The 25,260-nt window shown below is 38.2% G+C and overlaps 4 protein-coding genes across 4 annotated transcripts; 1 reads left to right on the top strand and 3 right to left on the bottom strand.

The window, feature by feature from the left end:
* Window positions 1-6,164: 6,164 nt before the first annotated feature.
* On the top strand, window positions 6,165-11,263 carry LOC144972320 (uncharacterized). The gene is made up of 2 exons (XM_078913412.1): window positions 6,165-6,850; window positions 6,966-11,263. The coding sequence occupies exon 2, from the start codon at window positions 7,766-7,768 to the stop codon at window positions 8,132-8,134; it is 369 nt and encodes a 122-aa protein (XP_078769538.1). The 5' UTR covers window positions 6,165-6,850; window positions 6,966-7,765; the 3' UTR covers window positions 8,135-11,263.
* On the bottom strand, window positions 8,424-9,511 carry LOC144973846 (uncharacterized). The gene is made up of 4 exons (XM_078916739.1): window positions 9,306-9,511; window positions 9,198-9,270; window positions 8,861-8,995; window positions 8,424-8,774 (listed from the first exon to the last, which is right to left on the bottom strand). Exons 1-4 carry the CDS (start codon window positions 9,509-9,511, stop codon window positions 8,424-8,426), a joined length of 765 nt encoding a protein of 254 aa, XP_078772865.1.
* Window positions 11,264-16,312: 5,049 nt separating the features above from the next.
* On the bottom strand, window positions 16,313-18,103 carry LOC144973845 (uncharacterized). Its single transcript, XM_078916737.1, has 3 exons — window positions 17,933-18,103; window positions 17,121-17,269; window positions 16,313-16,858 (listed from the first exon to the last, which is right to left on the bottom strand). The coding sequence occupies exons 1-3, from the start codon at window positions 17,952-17,954 to the stop codon at window positions 16,313-16,315; spliced, it is 717 nt and encodes a 238-aa protein (XP_078772863.1). The 5' UTR covers window positions 17,955-18,103.
* Window positions 18,104-19,829: 1,726 nt separating this feature from the next.
* On the bottom strand, window positions 19,830-22,976 carry LOC144972319 (uncharacterized). The gene is made up of 2 exons (XM_078913411.1): window positions 22,047-22,976; window positions 19,830-21,516 (listed from the first exon to the last, which is right to left on the bottom strand). Exon 2 carries the CDS (start codon window positions 20,651-20,653, stop codon window positions 19,952-19,954), a length of 702 nt encoding a protein of 233 aa, XP_078769537.1. The 5' UTR covers window positions 20,654-21,516; window positions 22,047-22,976; the 3' UTR covers window positions 19,830-19,951.
* Between the last annotated feature and the right edge of the window lie 2,284 nt (window positions 22,977-25,260).

Here is a 25,260-nt window from a genome sequence, read left to right as displayed (position 1 = left end):
CTGCTTACGACAATTTTTGGTACCACAATCAAAACCAAACATACTTTCTAACCCACGCCGCTCATTTTCTTTCAGTTCAACTCTACTATGACACCCATTACACACGTGTGGAAGAAATTAGTTCTTTTAAACCCAGTCTTCCATTCATGTTCATTTACAACTTGATATAACACGTCATCATCAGAATCTGATTCTCTGGGTGGGGATCCTGGCCTCCCATAGTGGGCAGGGAGGCACTTACTGTGTCTTCTATCCCCTTTTCTGTTTTCCAATTTGCTTTCTGTCTTTGTCTCGAATGAGATTACTTGGTTTTTTCTTAGCCCTGGCCTGAGTCCTAGCTGGAGGGAAACAGTCAAATGCATAGTTATTGTTTTGGGAGATGATTTTTTTCCTTGTAAATCATCTCTCTGTTATGTATATTATGTTTGTTATTTTAAATGTATACTGTAAGCATTGAGTGTACTCTCTTTGTTGGATTTGTGCTTGTGTCCGGATGAGACTTATAGGTGATCTCAAACTAAGTACATTGATGGTTTGCTCTTGGAATCTGCATTGATCCCTATTTGTTCCAGTTCCCCTTTGTCTTCCTTTCTCTTGGGTGCTTTAATTGTAATTCTAGAACTTTTTACTATTCCATTTTCTTCCTTTTTACTGGCGCTGATATAACCTAATGTGTTGCAAGCGCGTAAAACCCTTAAAAACAAACAAAGAATCTGATTCTGATAGCTCATCCATCACATCATACACATTGCACAATTTTACTTCACTTCGAGAATTGGGTGTGGCAGACTGATTTTCTAAACACACTTGATTGACTACATAACTCTCATTAGCACATTCCACAACAGCTCTATCACTCTGATCAACTACACTGCTATCACTACTAATACTACTAACACTAACAGCACCTTGTTTCTTGTTATTTGTAAACCGATTACTGTGAAATTTACGTTTCCTTGGTCTGAAACCACTGCGAGAACAATTTACACTCAAATTGTCTTCAGATTTTTTCTTGGGAATTCATTATGAAATGATTTTTGATCATCAAATGCCTTCAAAACACAGTGTTCTTGATGAAAGCTACTTTGAAAGGGTTGCCTTGAATCGTCTTCTTTGTTTACAAAAATAGAATTGACACAAAAGAGTACTGCTCATTATATAGACTTAAGGCAATAAATATCAGTACATTGTGCGACAAACAGCCAGTTTCATCCAGAAGAAATTTGTCTGTACTCAGTTCCTCTCCGTCTATTTTTGATGTGTTTTACAAGTTTGGTCTGCATCATTGAAGGGCAAAGACAAAAGGTTGCCAAGAACAAAAGCATCTTGTATTTATGAAGATGTTTTTAAAAATTATTTTATAAAAACGAAAAAGTTAAAATTTTGGTCCATAAAACTTTCTTTTTCAAAAAACAGTGAAAAAAAATGTTATTATAAAAATAACGATTGATGTAATCATTATATTCTTCATCTGTTAGCTGGCGGCGAAACAGATTATTTAAACAATTTGCTAAGCAGATTTCCTCAGTGATAACAGGCATCGATTCGTAAACAAAGACGAGCAATGAACCGTGTTAACTGTCATAAGAAACACTATAATGGACAAATTTTGTAATAGAGCGGAGAATAAAACATCTTTTGGGCTTTCTGAAAAATCTATCTATCAACAAAAACTTTGACAAGTGAAAAAAAAAAAAAAGAACAATGGCAAAAATGATGCTGACATTAAAAAGCACCAGAGGAATAGGCTGGTCCCCCCCTACTGCTGCTCATTGTTACAGTCATTCATCTTGGTTTCAGCTTAAAATAGTAAAAGAGGTGACATTATCCTTCCCAGGAGAAGAAGTGTTCTTACATTTAGCTAGAACGATATCGATATAATTTACTGTCGTCATCTTTATCAAGATTATTAACCATGTTTAATGTGTAATACAAAGACTCAGACTTTCCATTCAATAACAAACATCTTTTCTTAGACTTAGACAAATTTTTTTGTAAAGGCAACTTGTTTAAGGACAGAATTTTGCATTTCTAAGTTTGCAACTTTTATTGTTAAAGCACAATCTTATACAAAAAGATAACCCCTGATAATACATCAGAATCCAATAAGTTAAAAAAAAGATAAGGACTAGGTGTGAAAAAATGAATATACTTTGCTGGAGAGAGGAACACAGGGATGGTTTAAAATTGAATTGTATTCCATAGCAAACACCTAGTCTTGTCTAAACTAGTAAAGACCTTTTCAACTAGTGCTAATTATAGCAACAGCACATGGCCCATGTGTAGGGCAAATTGCTGACTGTTGCAGGCATGCTTAAATTATATCATAAAATGAGCCATAAACACCACTTTTACTTGTCTATGTCACTTGTAACTACAAACCATAATAAAATCTACTCGCAACCATCATGAACTTGATATGAATCTAAGATATGAAACACTCCACCTTATTAATGTAAATTACTCTCACACTCACTCTCTCTCATTCGCCCATACAATGACGATCACTCAATTCACTAGACAGTAACAATGAACGTGAAACAATGAATCGATATGCACAAAAGTCGCAAACAGATTTCACAAGAAGGTGGGACCCCTTACCTTTACAGAACACATAGAACAAAAATATGATCTGTCACAGGTACAATTTTTTTTTGTAAAGACAACTTGTTTAAGGACAGAATTTTGCATTTCTAAGTCTGCAACTTTTGCTTTTAAAGCTGAATTAATTTTCCTCAGGGAACAATTGTTCTTATAAATTATGGGATTTTAAAAATTTAACAAGGTCCTGTGACAAAGTTTTGTTCTTTAACATTAAATAAAAAATTTCTTTCTTTAAAGTATTACATTCTGATGAATTGTCTTTAGACTTTTTAGATGAAAACAATTTTTTGGAAGAGAAAAGACTTTGATAAATTTTTAACATGGTCAAGATTAACAGTTGTGGAAGGAAGGAGAGTTTAGCTGAATTTCCGTCAGATGACAGGGAAAGAAGGGTTTCCTGAGCCATGCCTGAAGTGCTGCTGGGTCCCTGCTGATATTTTTTACCAGCTTCCCCTTCTTTGTTTCTGCAGCGAGATACATGCTCGTAACTTCTCTCTCATGCAAATTACAGGAGAAGGTGATATGTTCTCCTAGAAATTTATGGAAGTCTCCATAAGTATATCATGTTTCAGGAGAAAATTGCCGAGGTCCACAGCAAATTCATTTGAGACACAGTCTGTTTAAATTGTTTTCTCCAACGTTCATGTCTACACCAATGACATTGAGGGCATCACTGATGTGGTATATGCCTGAAGTGCTGCTGGGTCCTGCTGATATTTTTTACCAGCTTCCCTTCTTTGTTTCTGCAGCGAGATACATGCCTCGTAACTTCTCTCTCATGCAATATTACAGGAGAAGGTGATATGTCTCCTAGAAATTATGGAAGTCTCATAATATATCATGTTTCAGGAGAAAATTGCGAGGTCCACAGCAAATTCATTTGAGACAACAGTCTGTTTAAAATTGTTCTTCTCCAACGTCATGTCTACACCAATGACATTGAGGGCATCACTGATGTGGTATATGCCTGAAGTGCTGCTGGGTCCCTGCTGATATTTTTTACCAGCTTCCCCTTCTTTGTTTCTGCAGCGAGATACATGCCTCGTAACTTCTCTCTCATGCAAATTACAGGAGAAGGTGATATGTCTCCTAGAAATTTATGGAAGTCTCCATAAGTATATCCATGTTTCAGGAGAAAATTGCCGAGGTCCACAGCAAATTCATTTGAGACAACAGTCTGTTTAAAATTGTTCTTCTCCAACGTCATGTCTACACCAATGACATTGAGGGCATCACTGATGTGGTGAAGATCCACAGGTGCATTCAAAAATGTGTTGTTATCCTTCCCTTTTGCCGCATTCACAATCCTCAAAATATTTCGCCAGATACTGTAGACAGGATAACTTGAGTCTGGACATAACTTGGAGAGCCATTGTTCCACCTAGAAGGGAAAAAATAACCAGATAATATTGAAGAGCTTATCGCTAATGCATTAAGATATCAGAATAGAAAAAAAAAAATAGAATCTTATACAAAAAGATAACCCTTGATAATACATCAGAATCCAATAAGTTTGAAAAAAGATAAGGACTAGGTGTGAAAAATTGAACTAAGAATAACATTAGGAGCGGAGTATACTATAAACTTAAGAAAACATTCATTACAACTTTTCGTGACAGAGGCGTAGGGTCACATATGGTTGAAACAATTTCATACATTTTCTACGAATATAATCCATCATAAATCTAGCTTTACATAATTTATCATCTCTATTATCTGTTCTGAAATTACTTATTTTTAAAAAACTCATAAGACATTCATCCACATTCACAGGTTCATCCTTCTACCTCTAACGTCAGTTTCGAATCAGCTTACATACTCGCATTATCATTTGTCCACTCACAAAACAATGACAAAAGTAAAAAGCAAAAGAAAAAAATCTTATGGTGTTAAAAACTTGCGGTGATCTAAGCGAGTCACCGTATCAGGCATACGAGGACCAGGGACTCGTTCAGGAAGAAAAGATGGCACTCTGTTATCGGGATCACTATCCAAACATGTTTTCTTTGGCTGTGATGGCCATCATGATCCAATTGCCTGAAGAAAAGAATAATAATAAAGATTGAGACAATTCATCATCACTCGCATCCACGTGAAAAGGATGTCGTACAGTTCTGATTCAGTTAAGGGTGTACTTTCACAATAAGGACAATTAAGTTTTATCAAAAATTTTGTTTTCAATGCTTTTTCTGCATTATTAGGTATGTCCAAGCATATTTCTAAAGACTTTTTGGAATAATTTCCACTATCGGTGTGTATGAGGTGGCATTTTAGGGTTACCCTGCCCCCGCATACTGCTCACCGCCTTCCAGTTGATGTAAACGCTCTTCCTTTCTTCATAGCGGGCAGGGGGGTACATACTGTGTCTTCTATCCCCTTATATCTGTTTTCCAACATGCTTTCTGTCTTTGTCTTGGAATGAGATTACTTGGTTTTGTCCTGGTGTTGGCCGGAGTCCTAGCTGGGAGGGAAACAGTCAAATGCATAGTTATTGTTTTGGGAGATGATATTTTTTTCCTTGTAAATCATCTCTCTGTTATGTATTATTATTTTTATTTTGAATGTATAATGTAAGCATTTGAGTGTGTTCCTCTTTGTTGGATTTTGTGCTTGTGTCTGGATGAGACTTGTAGGTGATTTCAAACTAAGTACATTGGTGGTATGATCTTGGAATCTACATCTGATCCCTATTTGTTCTCAGTTCCCCTTTGTCTTACTTTTTCTTGGGTGCTTTAATTGTAATTCTAGAACTTTTTACTATCCCATTTTCTTCCTTTTTACTGGCGCTGATATAACCTAAATGTGTTGCAAGCGCCGTAAAACCCTTAAAAACAAAAACAATCTTCCTTTCTTATCTGTGCCAACCTCCTCATCTACCTTCTCCTTCTAAACACAAATTGACCTGCTCTGTCTGCATTCTTTCTCCTAATAAAATACTGAGGCTAGGGCTATTGGTCAGTACTGACCCCCAGACGCTAGTACCTGCGTGTCAGTGCTGACGAACAGGCGCCAGCGCCTGGGGGTCAGCACTGACCAATAACCTGGTGTTATTGGTCAGTATTGAACAACAGGTGCCGCCGCCCACAGACAGCCTCTCTTCGGTCTGTGCCACCGCCCGCCATTAATCAGCACTGACGAACATCGGGCCTGTTCGTCAGTGCAGACAAAGACCTCTTCGCACTTATTCGTCACTTCCTAAAGTAAAAAAAAAAAACAAAAAAAAAAAAACAATTAAAATCCCAGGCTTTCAAGGCCAACTTATCCGATGACACTTAGCAACACTTGGTCACTTAGATAAATTTGATGTCTAACGCGTTAGATCGTGGCCTTCGTAAGTTATTGCCTGATACTTACCAAAAAATGACGTCAAACTGCCAGTCTTTTGCCATAAAAGAAAACAATCGTGAGTCGTATTCAGTAGTTCAACCAACGAAATAACTTGTTTCCTTGAGCTCTACTAACAACTCACTAACCGGTGCAAAAACCAAATAATGACGTCTGCCGGTCCTTTTAGATTTCAGTATCAGGCTATAACATAACGATGGCTACGGTTAGATGCCGTTGGGGCAACGGTATGACTGTCGTTGTTTCAAGCCACCATACGATTCTTTTTTATTTATGTTGTCTTTGTGTGTATGTGTTTTTGTTTTTCTTTTTTTTTCGTATATTTTCGTTATTGCTTAAATTAAAGAAAAATAGAGGAAACGTGTTATAATATAATATTTCTTGTTACGATTCTTTTATAATACATTGTCCATTCTATTGATGAGGTTTTTAAAAAAAATGTATTTGTTTTGTTTTTGTTTTTTTGTCATGCAAAAAAAAAAAAAAAATAATCATAACGGAAAGGAGGAGAAACCTGATAACGAATAGATAATTCCATTTTTTTTTGGGGGGGGCAGCGTGGCTCAGCGCTACGGTCTTTGCTTCGTACCCGAAAGGTACCTAGTTCGATCACCCGCCACTGCGCTGTGCGTCACGCAGTGAGCATGCGCGTTGGAGGAACCGAAATATAGGTTGCCAGTTTGGCGTTTCAACATCAAATTTGGTATTTTTCTCAGGATTGAACAATATCATTTGTTTAATTAATTGATAAATTTATTAAACAATCTCACGTAAACCGATAAAAAAAAGGTGAAACCAAGGGACTTCCTTGCGACTAGTATGGGACAGGAAATGTGGATTTATTTGTCGTAGAACAAGTTATTTCAAAAAATGGCATTTTTCCATAATTTTGGCACCGTCAGTACAGGCGCCAGAACTGACCAATAGATACCAGTACCTATTAGTCAGTGCTGACCCCCAGACGCTGGTGCCTGTTCGTCAGTACTGACCCCCAGATGCTAGCGTCTGGGGGTCAGTACTGACGAATAGTCACTCCGAAATACTGTCCCTTTTACTCCCATGCTCCACAAAATGCCGTCCCACACTAACACTAAGTCCTATTTCCGAAATGAAATCCTGCGATGCCTTTGCTCCCTTGTTGAATTCTCCTACTCCAATCCCACATGAAATTTCCAAACGCTGTCTCCCTACAAACACATGTTTTGGACACCTAGACCAAATCAAAGCATGAATGCTTTCATTTACATTCTGAGTCATTCCAAACAAACATCTCCCCAACAAATTATCATCAGTCAAGTCTAACATAAACGTCACTGATGTGTTCTGCTACAGTCGGTAGAATAAATGTGGTCATATGTCTGTCGTGGTCAGGTGTTGGCAGGCCATTAGCCTTGGCTTTCATGTAGAAGCACCAAGAATCAATTCCTTCTGGGCAGTTCTCATGGGCTGGCTGTTCATTGGTTGAGGTGCCGTGATAAAAAGAAGCCCAAATTATGTGGATAAAAAGAAGCCCAAATTATGTGTCACATGTCGTCCATAGTAGTGTTTGAAGTTTGGCGATCTTTGCCTTTGTCAATTTTCCTTTTCCATTCCCTCCTAACGTTACCTTTATCTTCTTTTTGTTGTCCACAGTCTTCCACAATGCTGTTCCTAGTCTCTTCTCAATTGTCATCCCCTCATACGCTCCCGAATTGTTTAGCTGCTTGATGGTGTTACTGTCCCTGTCACTAATCATTGTTCTATTTATCTTTTTTTACGAGATGTATAAAAGGACGATATAACTTTTGAACATGATTTACAAGACAAATGTAGACGAATGGCAAGACCAACAGAAGAATCACGTGACACCTCCAACGCTGACTGGAAACAAAAAGAGCAGAGAAGACATTCGACAAGATCCTGGAATACAATCAGCTGCACGATGGTCGAACATTCTAACGAAGACGCAGGCTCAGACTCAGATGTAGAGACAAAGAAATCCAAGCTGATGCTGAAGAAGCAGAAGCTGAAGCTGTTGGTTGCAGAGAAGAAAAAGATGATTGAAACAAAGGTGAAGTTGCTGCATGGGGCGAAGATGTCACAGAAGATGTGGATGCTGGCTCTGGTTCCATACAAGTTTTCTGCTTCTTGGCATCCCTTGCCTTCTTCAAAACATCTTTCCGTGACTTCCTCTTCTTGCTGCTAATGGAAGCATTGAAGGTGGAAACCTTGGCTAATCACCGTATCAGGCATACAAGGACCAGGAACTCGTTCAGGAAGGAAAGATGGCACTCTGTTATCGGGACCACTATCCAAACATGTTTTCTTTGGCTGTGATGGCCATCATGATCCGATTACTGAAGCTGTTATAAAAATGATAAAAGAAAAATATACCCACAGTCTAAAATGCACCTGCTGAATATGATGGACCTCCCTCCTGATGTAGAACTTCCTGCTAGGCAGCTGCAGTTGCTCGGGCACGTTCCCTCCTCCTTTTAACTTTTAGCCTCCTTCCTCTCTGCTGCTGATGCAATCCTTTTAAGGTCTCTCTTCTGCCCCAAGGACAGAGTCAACAAAGGCACAGCCAGTCCAAAACACCGAAGGAAATCGTGGAGAGCCACACTGCCACAATTAAATGGACTGATGCCAATGGCAGCACCAATTGTGACTCTTGATTTCCCCACAAAAATGTGTTTTGGACATCGGGCCCAGATGATGGAATGCATCGACTCATTTGTGTTCTGAGTCAAACCTTTCAAGCATCGTTTCAGCAGAGATTCAGATGTCAGATGCTCGTGAACAGGGTGGACAAATGATTCCACCTTGGGTGAAATTTCAATGTTGCTCTGGCCAGAATCAAGAGGAGGGTGGGCACCCAAAGCTATTGCCTCGTTGTAGAAGCACCACGAAGCAGGTCCTTCAGGGCACTTGCCACATGCATCGGATTCTCATCAATCAAGGAAGCGTGGTCCAAGGTGCTCATAATCTTTTTCTTTAGTTCTTCAATGGATGAGCATCTACTGGCGATAGCTTTCTTATAATATGCTTGCATGGTATTAATCTTCGTCTGGTATTAAAGTAAAGAAAAACAAAAAAGATTAATTCCACAGTCAAAAATGTACAATTGATTACATTTAATTTATATTTACCGTTCAATTAAATTAAAAAAAAAATAAAATAAAAACAAAATGAAGAGCAACAAAATAATTCAGTCTTAAAGAAACATTTGATTACATTTTTTTTTACAATTCAATGTACATCATATTTACAACAATTTGTAAAACATAAACTTCTGCATTATAAGTAAGATGAAAAAGAAAATAAAAAGGCCCAGTCTGCTGACTGCAGAAGATGAATGCAAACTTGTGGCATTTCACTCATCACTGCGCAGACCCCGGCGTGCAGTACCAAGACGTTTCACAACGTGGTTAGTGCACTCCTCTTTCTCCACTGGCACTGAATATGGATTCATCCTCTGGAGTTCTGCGAACGTCTTGGAGTCTCCATCGCTGACCAGAGTTGTGTAGCGCAGGTTTCGCTCAGCGGACCTGCCCCACATCACACATGCCGCGGCAACTTCCATCTTCCCAGATAACCCCTCATGGTTCTTTTGGCAGGTTTCCCTGTGGGCATCGTACCAGGGCCGGTACTATCTGCCGTACTGTGGATACAGCATAGTCAAGGGTGGCTTCCTTGAACTTGCTGCAGCTGCTGGCAATGTCACTTTGGTGAGACTAAAACGTCCTCTCCTCCATAGGCTGAATACCCATGGTCTCACAGTACAGAAGAAGGAGAGGCCGTCGTACCCCAGTCCGAGGGCGATGAAAGCCATTACCATCCTCCTATTGCCATCAAAAGTTGCGGGATCTTCAAGGGACGTTGATGTCATTCCTGAAGCAATGGGGTTTTCTTGGCAACAGGAACAAATAAGGCCTACTCACTGAGCAAAATCTTTCTGACGTTGATGATGGACAGCCATTGAAAGGCCGTCACCACATGACTCGACTCGATTATCACAGCCAGACATGACAGGTCTACAAGCGCATACTGGCATTGAGGAAGTGGCTGCTCATGATGTTGGGGCTCAGGATTAAAATCCAATTTTCTTTTCGACGCTGACTGCCGAATAGGTAAATCTGAGGAGAAAATTATTTTTAAAAATCAACATGCATTGAAAAGAAAACTTGACTGTCATTACTGTCATGCATAATCCAATAAATTTTTCAAAATGTGACAGCTGTCTATTAGTCTATTTAACAATTACACAATACTTCTACAATTTTTTAAAAAGTTAAAAAAGTGAAAATTAAGAATAAAATCAAATTAATCTCATTCACTCGATCATTAGAAATATTTCCCCATTTCTACTCCACTACAATACGTACCTCAATTACCTCTTCCATTACATGATGCTGTGTTGAAAGGGAAAGGACAATTATTGGAGATTTTTTTCCTTTTACAAAGAAAATAAACTCATTTTAACATGAATTGCCTGATATGCAAGAATTGGCCTCTTGCTTTGCATTCAAATGCCTAGCTTCGTTAGCCCTCCTGCATGAATCTCTCTTAGATTATTTGCTCGAGACCCGATTTCTCTTGGTGGTCTCCTTCATGATTACTGTGGATATATAAGAGTTCTAGTTCACGACTTTTAAACGTAATAAGTTCTTATAGTTACTAAGTGCAAACGATGTGTGAACAACGTATCCTGGCTCTTCACATAGACGGTCGGATTTTAAAATGTCCTCCTGTCGATGCCGATCTCTGTCAAATAAGGGGAGAGTTCAAGTAAATCAATCGTCTCAGAAAGATAATCCGATACGGAGGAACCAAGTGTAGAACAGCGCGCGTAAGTGGCCTCCATAAGCTGTCGAAGATGGTGATGGCTGACCAGGTGCTTTATTGCCTGTAGATGGGGCATGATCTTAAAGAACACTTCTTCAACCTGAAAGCAAGCATGAAAGAAATAATATTAATTAATAATGATACCCAAAAAAATAACAAACACATTAGTTTCTGTACTGTAAGTACATGTTTTCTCAGGACCTTAGTTTAGTTTCTGTACTGTAAGTACATGTTTTCTCAGGACCTTAGTGTAGCTGACAGGCAAAACACATAACATTTAGGACCCCACTCGTAGACAGTCAAGTGCATTTACATTTTTTAATGACACGGATAAATGTACCACAACCAGGGAACATCTGAATTTTAGTCTGATAGGATAGGAAAAGTGTGATAAATGCCTTTTCCGAGATCACAACGTTGAGATGACACTTTCAGCCACCACAGCTCAAAGAAAAAAAATAATAGACAAATAAAATAAAATGTACCTCTCTCCATGGCCGTTGTCCTTCTTCCATTAATTAAGTCAGTTACATTGCAATAGGACGACATCACATGGTAGTCTAAGACTGTCCCGTCTCCACCTCAATAACTGAAGCAAAGCCATGCTTGGTTGATGGCCTCTCTTGTGCCAGCTCCCGTCGAAGCAAACAGCAACGTCCAGTCTCAGACACCACTGACGACCACCCCAAACAAAACGACTGCCCATCATCCGTAACGATGGAAGTGTCCAGAATCTTGACCTTCTTGCGTGTAGTTCCATCTTTATGGACACCAAAACTGTGGCTCCTTTTCAGTACATGATGGATGTAGGTTTTGGCCAAGACCTGGCCCTCATCAATTATCAGCTGACAGACAGACGCACTTGGCACATTTGAAAAGCGCACTCCACACAGTTCACCGACTGTCTCCATCACTTGTCCAACCTTTCCTGTGGCAACTTCCAACCCAGCCAACTCCATAACACAAAGCCTGGTGGAATCCGAGTATTCACCTCCTTTCTCCTTGGTCTCGATAAAAAATTCGTTTACTTCACTTTCCCCCTCATCACTATCATCAACCACCATTTTAGTCTTCTTACTTCTTCCTCTCCTTACTGCTGTCTTCTTTTTCAACTTTTTCCTCTGAAGGTTGACCCTCTTTTGTAGTATATCATTCTTTCCTTTGACTTCCTTCAATTTCCGTTTCAGCTCATCATTTTCTTCCTCCAATTTCCTGGCCATTGTCGCAAACCTGTTCTTTTCCTCTCTCAACCCTCTCCTTTTCTTCAAATTCCTGTCTTCTCTTTTTCTCACATTCTTTATTGAGTATTGTGAATGAGTGTTTTTTTGTCTGCAAATTAATGTCCTTATTTTCCCCAACTTTAAATTTAGTGTAGATAATTCCTTCTCCTTTTTGGAAATCTGGTGAAAAGTAGTGTTTAGTTTTTTTTGAGGGGTGTTAAGTTTCTTAGGACGTACTATTATTGTTGAAGATGATGATGATAATGATGGACCTGGGGATGGTAATGAACACTGGGGAGATGTCAATGCAGGTTCTGATGAAGATGTGGATAAAGAGGTTGATGAAGATGTTGGAGGATCTGATGATGGTGTTAAAGGAGGAATGGTGAATGGTCTATTTTTGAATTCCTCTAAGGCGTGGCCTCTTTTAGAGGAAGCGGTTTTTACTGTTCTTATGATTTTGGCTCTTAAAGCTTTGGAGCCCAGCCAAGTCAACAATCTGTTAGCTGATGTTATTAGAGGCAAATCCCCAATGTCTTTGTGAAAGGCAATAACGATCCCATTGTTCAGGCTATTGGGTGGGCCATACTTTTTAATGAGTTGTTGTTGGTCCATAGTGAGAAAAACCTGAAATTGTTATCATAAAACCAAATTATTTCACTACATACACACTCACAGATACACATATAGATGGGGAGATATGTGTGTGTGTGTGTGAAAGAGAAAGAGAGAGAGAGAGAGAGAGAGAAAAAAAGAGAGAGAGAGAGATGAAATGGAAAGAGAGAAAAAGAAAAGATAAATTGGAGGGAGAGCAACGAAATGAAATAGAAAGGGGGAAAGAAAAGAAGGGAGAGAGAGAGAGAGAGAGAGAGAGAGAGAGAGAGAGAGGAGAGAAGAGAGAGAGAGAGAGAGAGAGAGAGAGAGAGAGAGAGAGAAGAAAATATTAACAAGTTAAAATAATATTAGCTACTCCAAACTGATTTTTCATATGGAAAACACATCAAATAAAATTGTTTTCCTTGATAGAACTTTTGATTCTAAGAATTTTGATACCAAAATCAATGCTGTAGCTCTTCAATTTCAAAAGTTACAGCATTTCAAATTTTGGGGTTTTACGCATAATTTCCGAATGAGCGGATGGACCGATTTCGGAGCGCAATATTTTTATAAGTTACCGACCCACACATTCAAAAATCAGTAAATCAACACTCTACCACATAGGGAACAAGCTCAATTTTTTTCAGGGTTCTAGTTGGATGGAAAAACCATCATTTATTGCAACAAAAATCGCACCAAGGCCAAAAATGACAAAATCGAAAGGGGAGGTAAAAATGCAAAATTTAGGATTAAAAAAAAAATTGTAACAAATATAATTTTGGTGATAGAAATACAGTTTAAACATCAATAAAAAGGTAAAGAACTGCTCCTAAGTGTAAACAACAAGCATCTAGCCTTATTATTAATGTCTAAGAGGGCCATGTCTTCAAACAGGACAATGTCACGAAAAAGTTTAAAAAATGAGATGTTTTCGTAATAATGTAAATCCACAAAATTCCATAAAATAAAGTCCAAACAAATAGTCTATGCAAATCAAAACATAAATAATACAAAACAATTAATACTACAACCTCACAAGAGCAGTTGAACTGGCAAAATATGCAAACCCTCACAGACCAGCAGATAAGAAAATGGTTCAAAAATAATATTCAGGATATGATGTCACACAATAAAATTGGTGTCAAAACAATATTTAAAACTTGCAGTAAACATTATTAATAACTATAATGCAGGCCATACAATGAGATATGTAAAAAAATATATTGAAAAAATGAAATATTAGATACTACAGTCAACACAATTGTAATAGACGATTCTGCAAGAAGTAACTCGGTAAAGAAAATATTTATAAATAACTATATACTATATCAACTTTAAACTTAACCCTAACCATTAGAGTTGATATGCGACACAAGGCATGACTAGAAAAAAAAAATATTTTAATACTTTTGACCATGCAATCTAGACCAAAACTGACTTTAACCGTTCTACAAGATCATGAAATGTACCGCTTAATTTCAAATGCTTGTGACCCAATACAGCTTTGCAGAACCGTATCTCATGTTTTAAACACTCACAAATATGTCGTGAGGACTTGCCCATTGAATTAAGTTTAAGAATCAAGTCATCCACTTCGGATGAGGATCTGCAGGGCCCACCATGAATTTTAACTTTTGCCGTGTAGACGCCTCTTTGCGTGATCGATTTAAGCTCTTTTGCAATCTTTTTATCTTGATTGTCTGCAAAAATCTGTTTTTTGTCATTCCTCATTTTTTTTTCTAATTCAATGTTGGCCTGCCTTAACTGTGCTGATCTTTTGCGAGCTGATTTTAGAAGCTTGTGTGCTTTGAGTTGATTGCTGTGTTTAAGATAATGAAAAGTTTTATTTCGCTTAATACAGTGGACAGCAGATCTGTTATGCAAGGAGGCATTTCTTCTTTTAGAAATATCAAAATCAAAATCGCCAAAAGAACTTTCTCCAATCAAATTGGTTAAAGGACAATGACGAAGTTGATTTTGAACAGCAGGGTCTAAATTACAAAAGTAACCCCCATCCATAAATTCTGCAAGCTGTCTTTCTGTTAGAATCAATGCCTCCTTGCAAAGAGATCTAAGCATGTCCACCATAAACTGTTCATCACAAATGGCAATAAATTCATGAATAGAAATGGACAATGCAGAAGAAATATTCATTGTATTATCAAAGACAGATGTACAAGTTTCATTAAAAAGGTCACTGGGATCCTCAGACCACCTCTGAAAAGCATCCCGAAGCATTTTAGCATAGGTATGAAATTCTGAATACTTAACAGAGCTGTTCACCAGTTTCCAGTAAGGACCAGTGACCTTGATATAAAACAAAGCAAGACAACAAACACAGGACATCAATACATTGTCTTGAATATCAACAGCAACAGATTCAATTTTCATGTTAGTGTTGTCATTCAAAACACCAGAGGTGAAAAATAACTTCATTGTTGACAAATGAAAAATGAGAGCAGCAGCTGCTTCAAAATGGCAATTAAAACGGTTACTTTTAAAGCTCGGAAAATAAGACTTTTCACAAAACGTTGTCCACTCTATTCTACAGCCATTCTTCTGGTCACCATTTGGACCTAAAATACCAGACGCCATTCTCAGAATACGAAAAGTAGCAGACTCTTTCGTATCTGAAAATTTTGCAAATTTACTTTGATTATCTCGGCCGAGAGGACCATGATCAGCGACATAGGCATTCTCTACATTGGCAATGGCCTTTTCAAATGCACTGACAAGGCCCAAAAGATAGTGCGCATTGCAATGTAGAAAATGTATCAAAACATCTTGGCCCAACTCAGCCTTGACATGGTCAAAGAATAAATTTCCATACGACTTCATGGCACTTGCTCTGTCAGTCATGAGACTGGTAATTTTAGACAAGATAATACGTAATATCCCTTCATTATCTACAGAAGCAAATTGAGCATATGTTACAGAAATTTGTGACAGAACACTCAAAGCCAAATCTAACAAAGTATTAGAATTTTCAGTGGCAACAGGAGCATAGCCTAAATAAAAAGTATCCCCATTACTTAGTGACAACTGATGGCCAACAATTTTTTTTTGGTCACGACTGGTACCATCGCTATGAAGAGTGACATCATCAACTTTCAAAATGCTTTCAACTATTTGAAACTGAGAAAGGGCATAGCCTTCATCAACAATATTTAATACAGTCTGCATGCAGGGTAATTTTTCAATAAAGGAATATTGGAATAAATTATTAGCAACAATTTCAATTACTTTGCTAACATTGGCAGCTGATACACCAGTTTCACACACAAGGCCTATAGCAGTCGTACGTATGGCATCACTATAGACATTATTTTTTGTACCCTTAACAGCAACATTGAAATCATTCATGTTTAAGAATAATTTGTTATTTAAAGCAACAACTTCCTCCTCAGAAGATGTAAGCTGTTTTTTTCAATTCTTTGCTCTTTGACTTAGCTTTGCTGAGTTTTTTTTCTAAATTAGAAATGTCATTTTTCAAAGAAATTTCATTTTTTGACATACTGTCTTTAATACATTTTACTTCAGATTTTGATTTGTTTTTGGCACATTTAACTTTCAATTTTAAAACATCAACCTTATCCTTAGCCAGACAAAGATCTGCGTCGTGCTGCACACGCAAAAGTTCACTATTTGATTTCAAACTCTGGATTTCAGTATTTAAAGTATGTTTCTCCGACTGCAGTAGAAGAATCAAATCTTTTAAACTTTTAACTTCCTCCTTTAAATGAAGACAATCTGTACAATGTTTTTTCACAGTCGGAGAAAGAATGGGCTGGGGTGCAGGAATCTGAAGATCTGATTGTAAATCTACATAAAAGTGAAAGCTTTATGAAGAAAGTCCTGCATGGGAGATCTATTATTCTTAAGATTAAAATAATCTGTAACAATTTTGTCCCCATGGCGAGCAAGTTTTGAAGTGACTGGACACTTAACAAATTTAGCAACCCACAAGTGAAAATGGTTTTTGAAGATTTCATGATAGCCTTAGCCTTATGAAGCTCAACAATTAATTCATTACAAACAACAATATCAGTAACATCAAAATTCTCAGGATCGCTGAATGTCTGTCGATTAATTCCAATAGAGGACAAATAAGGTGACAAAGCTAAAAAATTCACACGTTCCTCAAGGAATACATCCAAACAACAATCCTCACTGTGACACCACTTGTACGAGTATTCCACGATTGCACGAACGCGTCCTCTTACATGATGCCCCAGGTCAGGTTTCAATTTCAGGATCCAGTCCTCCACCTAGAGAAGCATAAATGAAAAAGAAAAAAAAAAAAGGTTAATAGCCATATAGAACTACAGTACTAATACGATTCTTGACACCAGCTGCGGACAAAACTTGTGTATTAGTTAAATATCGCCTGACTACAAAATGACATCTTTGATGATCATTCATCATTATAAAAAAAAATTGCCTCCAGATCTGCATATTTTTTATAAGGCCACAACTCCATCGGCACACTACTACAACTCCACAAACAAAAACAAATATCACACAACATACCTCTCTCCATGGTCGCCGTCCCTCCTCTTTCAGGAAATACAACTGAACCAGAAGACGCCTCGTAATGACATTGATGGTCGGAACATTGGGACGTCTTCCCTTTCCAACAGCCAGGAATGAACTTCTAAGGCCATTGTAAACTTCGTCAACTGAAATTAAAATGAATTGTTTTACTTAATGAGCACAAGAAGGTAAAATACTAATACATCACATCAATCCGACCAGTCCATGTTGTAAGGGGTTGAAGCTGTAGTACAAGTAAAAGGCAAACATTTGTCAATCAACTATTACTCTAAATGCCACTGGAATCGGAAAAGAGAAAAAAAAAGAAATAAAACCAGTATCCATGTCACTTGTAACTGAATTTGAAATTAATGTTCCCACTACTATTCAAGCTCACTTAAACTTTGAGATTCATAAACCAACAATGGACTCGGCAGGTCAATGAGATTAACTTTCATGGCCGCCATTTTAAATTATGAATTCGTACAGACCTGTACCCCATACCTTAAATAATAACAGTAAACAGATAAAAGATAATCAAAACATAAACTTAAACAAATGAAATATGTTAACAAGATATTGACCTAAACAAAGAAATAAAAATGTTATACAAAAGACAAAGCATGAAAATTACAAAGGCATGTAAAGTACAGGTAGCTGGAGTGGAGGAGATAATGAAACTGGACGGTTCATCGTTACTCAGTTGACACAGGTCCAATCCAACATGAAATTTAAACACTTTTACAGACTTTTTTACAACAACAAACATATTTATTTCCACTAATATTCTTAATTATCATTTTACTTACCGACTTTAGACTTCAAATCCATGAAAACTGTTTGTGATTCCCAATCACTGACGAAAATCCCGCGACCCGTTAGCACCGACTTTGAGAGAGGAGCAAGTGAAAGATGGGCAGAAACGGGCGCGTTGTATGGTTTTTATAATCGAACACCCAGCTAACGCCATACAATTTATTGGGATGTAGTTCCCATAAATGTAAAGAAAAAAGGTTGCTCTTTATTTTGATACCACTTTAAGTATGTTCTGATAAAATTAAACGACTTTTTTTCCGACTTATCTTTAAAAAACTGCTATTAAAAGTTGAAAAATGGGATCGATACCACTTAAAGTTATATCGAATTAAACGTCGTACAATTTTCTTTTCGAATAAGTAACTTTTGAATCATTGCGTTTCACGGCGCGACCTGGCTTTGAAAAATAAAAAGACATGGGTATCAAATGACCGCTCGAGCCCGTAGTATTCCGCTAAAAGTGACCTACAAACAAACAGTCACAATTTATTTTCCTCAATGTATTTTGATACAAATTTGATACCATTAAAAAAGAGCAAGAATTGACCTTTAGAATGATATCAACGAAAATGCAATAACTTTTGTACGAGGATAAGACTGAATTGATACAAAAGCCTTATTTTCGTTTAAATTTACGGCGCTGACGGCCGATAAGCACCGGTTTGGAGTAGCTAATAATATAAGAAGATATTTATAGAAGATAAAATATAAACAGAAAGAAAAGGAGAAATGTATAAAATTTTAAAAAGTAAGGTTAAAATGAAACATTATGATCAAACAACACGATTCATGGAAAATGACCGAGTCCACTGAGATCGGGTGCTATAGGTTATTACTGCATCGATAATTTCCGAATTTCGAAGTATTTTCCGACAGCTTTTCAAATGTTAGTTACTTATATGGATACTGTAAGACAGAATATATTTATTTATCGTTTAAATTCAATTAAAGAATTTAAATAGTGATTTAATTACCCCGACCGGGCGGCGTTACAGTTATCCTGTGTCCCCCGGCATTATTTAGTAATGTCTATTAGCCAGAAAAAAAACAATGGGCTCGTCGGCCAATCAAATCACGCCTGCCGGTCACGCCAAGTCGCTACGTGTGTCGATGTGGGTGAAGGTCACAGGCTGTGTGAACTGGGTCTACTGTCGATGATTTTATTTTGTTACATGGGGTGATATTTCGATGTCATACGGAAAAAGATGCTAGAAGTCTAATTTTTTTATATAATAGAGAGGAGATGTAAATTACTTACCTTGTCAACGTACAACTTGCAGCTCCAAATAGTATTCGAAATATTGAAAATGGTTGCAAGAACTCGATGATTTCTACCGGTTTTATTAATCGCAGAAACTGGTACGCTCGCACGATGGTAGATTGACCTCTTTACCCAGTGCTGACCGAGTTTCGTTCATTTTTATCAACGGGTTTTTCCGTTATTAATTTTACAAAACACCCATACCGCTCCCGTAACGGTCCATAAAATGAGCGAGTTCGGCCCGATTGTGGATGCTACATTCTTGCCGTCAACTGCATAAACTTTACCCTTACACTGGCTGATCTTGTCCAATAATCTCTTTCCCATTCTTTTCTGCACATGTCCACAACTTTCCAATTTCTCAATGCCAACATCCTCATAGATAGGCGGGTCAGCTTGGGCTACATTCTTGTAACTTTTGGAGTCACCATCTCCAAGGTAACCTTTATACTTTAGATTGTACCTTTCCTCCGACCGCCTAAATATTTTTACCATTCCTGCTGGTTCCATACCGCCTGCTGCTCCAGTGTAGTTTTTTTTACAATCCACCTCATGCCGTTCTTTCAACTTCTCCAACTCCTCGCCAGTTTTCCATGCCTCCAACTTTCCACAAGAATCACAATGATTTGTCATTACTTCTGTATCAATCACCTTTGCCAGTACCTTTTTACTCACTGACAAACAAGTCGCCATGCCATTCTTACTTGAGAACCCTCTCCGCTGCCATGAACCATCACAAGACACTGTCACCTCATCTCCCTCCGCTGCTCTCAACTCCTCTGCCGCTCTCTTCATACTCTCCTTTGCCACCGATGCTGACGCAGCCCTTATCTTCTCTAAAAATGCAAGATCTTGTCACTGACACGGGTGGTGGCATGTCCATTGCACCTAAAAACCGCCTGCCCTTTTTATCATGACACCCAACACCATACATAGCTGCCTGAAACCTCAGATTAACATGTTCAGTTTGTCCCAAGTCTGTCACCTGTTCTTTACAAAACGCACAACTCACCGTCATCTCACTGCTTATGCCAGTCAACTTTTCAACAACAACAAATGTCTCTCCTACCTCAGCTTTATATAAACACACAGGACAGGCTAACCTCTGGATGCATGACACAATAAGCTTCTTTCTAAACAATCTGTACCCCTCATAATCACTATTATCATCGCCTACTTGACCTCCTCTCTCCACACTCTCTTCATCTAAACATTCAGTAAGTTTCATGAATGATGCTGATTTACTTTCATCAAATTCTTCTACTTCTATCATTCTTTTGTCTACAGTCTCAACTTTATCATCTTCAACTGCCCTCCGACGATTCTCAACTGTCTCAACATCATCATCACAACCACTTCTACTCCCACTCGCCTTTGCTTTCGTGTACCTATTGCCATGAAATTTTCTCTTCTTGGGTCGATATTTATTTGCTTTGGATTTCTTTCCTTCCATAATGAAATATGAATGAGAATAATCAAGTAAAATAGCTCAGAATAATAATAGAATGATTCAAAACATGTGTGATTCACAGAAAAGACTAGAAAATGAAAGTAACTCGCTTTGTTTTCATTCTGAGCAGAAGTGAAAGTGGTGGTTTGGATGAAATGAAAGCAGCGTTCTGATTGGCTGATATTTTTCTCTTCAATAGGTTGATGATAGAAGTGACTCCTTTTAATTGTTCTTTAATTGTGTAAGATGGTTTACAAACTTCACCTCTTTCTCTCTTACTAAATGAACAGCAGAACTTACAAGGAAACTGTGTTATAAAATTTACAAGACTAGTTGCATCAATCAATCTATAACCTTCTAATTCTGAGCTGTCTTCTAATTCCAATTTGTCATTGCCAATTTTGTTTACACTATCATTCAATTTTAAGACTGATGCTGTTTTATTTTCATTACATTCAGACTGAATCTCATCAGTATTTTCTTCTGTTAATCTAATTTTTGCGTTTGGTTCATTATTCAATGTATACCTATTGCCATGAAATTTTCGATTTTTAGGTCTGTCTTTTCTTTGATATTTTTTCTTTGGAACAGATGCCATCTTTGCTTTCACTTACTTTTAACTTGTCTAACTACGAGTTTATTAGAAAAATTATAACGTAATACTTGTATTTTAATACAGGTTAATTTAATTGATTAAAATTTAAATAGGTTTTGATACTAGTTAGACATCTACTATAATTCCCCAATACCAAATCTCGAGTCTATCTACATCAACACAATGAAATTGGAAACACTCGCTAACACACTAACCTGTCAATCTAGATTTATGCGAAGTCTTTACTGATATAAATATCACACACTTCCTCCTATAGCGGGCAGGGAGGTACATACTATGTCTTCTATCCCCCTATGTCTGTTTTCCAACATGCTTTCTGTCTTTGTCTTGGAATGAGATTACTTTGTTTTGTCCTTACCCCGGCCGGATACCTTGGCTGGGAGGGAAACAGTCAAATGTATAGTTAGTTTTGGAAGATGATATTTTACTCCTTGTAAATCATCTCTCTGTTATGCACTCTATTATATTTTATTTATGTATTATATATGATTTGTTAACATTTGAGTGTATTCCTCTTAGTTGGGACCTGTGCTTGTGTCTGGATGAGACTTTTAGGTGATCTCAATTTAAGTACACTGATAGTGTGCTCTTGGAATCTACATCTGTTCTCTTTTGAACCAATTCCCCTTTGTCTGCCTTATTCTTGGGTGCTTTAATTGTAATTCTAGAACTTTTTACTATCCCATTTTTTCCCTTTTTACTGGCGCTGATATGACCTTAATGTGTTGCAAGCGCCGTAAAACCCTCAAAAACAAAAACAAACAACATCACACACTTCACAAAAATATTAAATTAATATTCTTGAATATATTTTCACCACAAATATAAATGAAAAGGTAATCCACTTGTTCAATCTTCACAAACAAATTTGGAAAGAAAGCACGCTTCGAGATTCTAGAGTTTATATCTGGTGCCTCGACCATGCCGCCATCTTGGATTTACTCAGCCAATCATAAAATAGCTTACAATACTAACTTATGCTGGCAGCCAATCAGAAAGCAGCATACAACCACACATATTTATGATTGTAAAATGACCTTCATTGGTAGAAGATTTATAAAGGAGCCATTCTGATTAGTGCTTAGATGTTGACTAAATCAGATAGAACAGAGATTGACCTTTCTACCATGGAGGGCATCGTATCTATGACCCAAACAATCCCAGTTTTGGAAAACTTAGCTCAATGTTTATATTTTTTTGTGTGGGTAGGCCTACAAAATGCCCATTTTAATTAAGAATACCTTATAATTTCGTCATGATTGTTACAAAATTGTAAAGCTGAATAAATAAAGCTCATATAAAAACCAAAAACAGAAAAATGATTTCCGACCCCTATAATTAGTATTTTTGCAGTGAAACCTCCCCTTAAGATCAAATTCTTGATAACATTTTTATCCCCATCTTTTTGTTCAGTTCCACTGATTATAAAGAAAAGCCAGTTGGCTGTAAAGTTGGAGTTTAATCTCTCTGAAGTTTGAAATTTTTCTAAATCTAAAACTTATGAAGTCTTCATGGTCTCTAACAAAATTTTCCTGTCAATATGAGCTGCTGATAAAACATCTGAAATAAAATTAAAGTCAAAAACATTATCTAACTGGCAGGCCATTAGCCTTGGCTTTCATGTGGAAGCACCAAGAATCAATTCCTTCTGGGCAGTACTCATGGGCTGGCTGTTCATTGGTTGAGGTGCCGTGATAAAAACAATCCCAAATTATGTGTCACATGTCGTCCATAGTAGTGTTTGAAGTTTGGCGATCTTTGCCTTTGTCAATTTTCCTTTTCCATTCCCTCCTAACGTTTCCTTTATCTTCTTTTTGTTGTCCACAGTCTTCCGCAATGCCGTTCCTAGTCTCTTCTCAATTGTCATCCCCTCATACGCTCCCGAATTGTTTAGCTGCTTGATGGTGTTACTCTCCCTGTCACTAGTCATTGTTCTATTTATCTTTTTTACGAGATGTATAAAAGGACGATATATATTTTGAACATGATTTACAAGACAAATGTAGATGAATGGCAAGACCAACAGAAGAATCACGTGACACCTCCAACGCTGACTGGAAACAAAAAGAGCAGAGAAGACATTCGACAAGATCCTGGAATACAATCAGCTGCACGATGGTCGAACATTCTAATGAAGACGCAGGCTCAGACTCAGATGTAGAGACAAAGAAATCCAAGCTGATGCTGAAGAAGCAGAAGCTGAAGCTGTTGGTTGCAGCGAAGAAAAAGATGATTGAAACAAAGGTGAAGTTGCTGCATGGGGCGAAGATGTCACAGAAGATGTGGATGCTGGCTCTGGTTCCATGCAAGTTTTCTGCTTCTTGGCATCCCTTGCCTTCTTCAAAACATCTTTCCGTGACTTCCTCCTCTTGCTGCTAATGGAAGCATTGAAGGTGGAAACCTTGGCTAATCACCGTATCAGGCATACAAGGACCAGGAACTCGTTCAGGAAGGAAAGACGGCACTCTGTTATCGGGACCACTATCCAAGCATGTTTTCTTTGGCTGTGATGGCCATCATGATCCGATGACTGAAGTTCAGTTATAAAAATGATAAAATAAAAGTATACCCACAGTCTAAAATGCACCTGCTGAATATGATGGACCTCCCTCCTGATGTAGAACTTCCTGCTAGGCAGCTGCAGTTGCTCGGGCACGTTCCCTCCTCCTCCTTTTAACTTTTAGCCTCCTTCCTCTCTGCTGCTGATGCGATCCTTTTAAGGTCTCTCTTCTGCCCCAAGGACAGAGTCAACAAAGGCACAGCCAGTCCAAAACACCGAAGGAAATCATGGAGAGCCACACTGCCACAATTAAATGGACTGATGCCAAGGGCAGCAGCAATTGTGACTCTCGATTTCCCCACAAAAATGTGTTTTGGATATCAGGCCCAGATGATGGAATGCATCGACTCATTTGTGTTCTGAGTCAAACCTTTCAAGCATCGTTTCAGCAGAGATTCAGATGTCAGACGCTCGTGAACAGGGCGGACAAATGATTCCACCTTGGCTGAAATTTCAATGTTGCTCTGGCCAGAATCAAGAGGAGGGTGGGCACCCAAAGCTATTGCCCCGTTGTAGAAGCACCATGAAGCAGGTCCTTCAGGGCCCTTGCCACATGCATCGGATTCTCATCAATCGAGGCAGCGTGGTCCAAGGTGCTCATAATCTTTTTCTTTAGTTCTTCAATGGATGAGCATCTACTGGTGACGCCTTTCTTATACCGTAGCTAAACACTCTTTAACATGAAAAGCATTAAGACATATTACAACAGTACAGAGACATTTACATTATTTGGTATAACAAAGTCAAAGTCATCAGGGTTTGTTAATAACATAAAACGGGTCAATCCAAGGGACGATAAGGCTTCTGGAATGGTATCCAACGAAAATGGCATGTCCAGAAAATGTTGGGAGTTCCTCTCCATCCTTAACCTTTACTTCCGTCAGGCATCTCTGACCCCAGTATTCCAATTGTCCTTCGGTGACGGTCTGTGCTGGAAACACCGTCAGGAACCAAGACCGTACCTGAAAGGCAAGGTATAAAACAAGAAAAATAAACACCCAGTGGGGAGGAGTACAAGAGCATTGACCTATTATGTAATTGCCCGAGTTCGAGTCCTAGTAGATATGAAATTTGACTGGCCCTCATGTCAACTCAGCAGATAAGGGGTACCTGGGCCTTCAGGGGTCTGACCGAAATTATACCTTGCAGTTGAGTATCATGCTGCTAACAAACAGCTGAAACTTTAACTTCAGCATTGCAGAAACTGGAAAATATGTAACCAGTCCCCATGGGCTCCAAGGCTCTGCTGAATGTTTTTTTTTTTTCAGAACCACCCCTAACCCCATGTCTCTTCCCCCCCCCCCCCCCCCCCCCTCTCTCTCTCTCTCTCTCTCTCTCTCTCTCCCTCTCTCTCTCATGTTTAAAATTGCCCCCTCACCCACCTCTTACATTTACACATAGATCCTACATATCACATACACACAAACCTCGCAT

The sequence above is a fragment of the Berghia stephanieae genome, chromosome 5, assembly GCF_034508935.2.
Source record: "Berghia stephanieae isolate SIO BIC M18660-M18661 chromosome 5, UCSD_Bste_1.3, whole genome shotgun sequence".
NCBI lineage: Eukaryota > Metazoa > Mollusca > Gastropoda > Nudibranchia > Aeolidiidae > Berghia > Berghia stephanieae.
This window is presented reverse-complemented; position numbering and strand designations above follow the sequence as displayed.

What these genes read in the sequence shown, in the direction of transcription:
- LOC144972320 (XM_078913412.1), top strand. Translation starts at nt 7,766, where the DNA reads ATGGCAAGACCAACAGAAGAATCACGTGACACCTCCAACGCTGACTGG.
- LOC144973846 (XM_078916739.1), bottom strand. Translation starts at nt 9,511, where the DNA reads ATGGAAGTTGCCGCGGCATGTGTGATGTGGGGCAGGTCCGCTGAGCGA. An exon ending in TTTATGTTTTACAAATTGTT is followed by an intron (nt 8,996 to 9,197) that starts GTAAATATGATG and finishes CTTTAATACCAG; the next exon opens with ACGAAGATTAATACCATGCA. An exon ending in ATGAGAATCCGATGCATGTG is followed by an intron (nt 8,775 to 8,860) that starts GCAAGTGCCCTG and finishes GATTCTGGCCAG; the next exon opens with AGCAACATTGAAATTTCACC.
- LOC144973845 (XM_078916737.1), bottom strand. Translation starts at nt 17,954, where the DNA reads ATGGATTTGAAGTCTAAAGTCG. An exon ending in GGATTTGAAGTCTAAAGTCG is followed by an intron (nt 17,270 to 17,932) that starts GTAAGTAAAATG and finishes TTTTAATTTCAG; the next exon opens with TTGACGAAGTTTACAATGGC. An exon ending in GACGGCGACCATGGAGAGAG is followed by an intron (nt 16,859 to 17,120) that starts GTATGTTGTGTG and finishes ATGCTTCTCTAG; the next exon opens with GTGGAGGACTGGATCCTGAA.
- LOC144972319 (XM_078913411.1), bottom strand. Translation starts at nt 20,653, where the DNA reads ATGGAAGGAAAGAAATCCAAAGCAAATAAATATCGACCCAAGAAGAGA.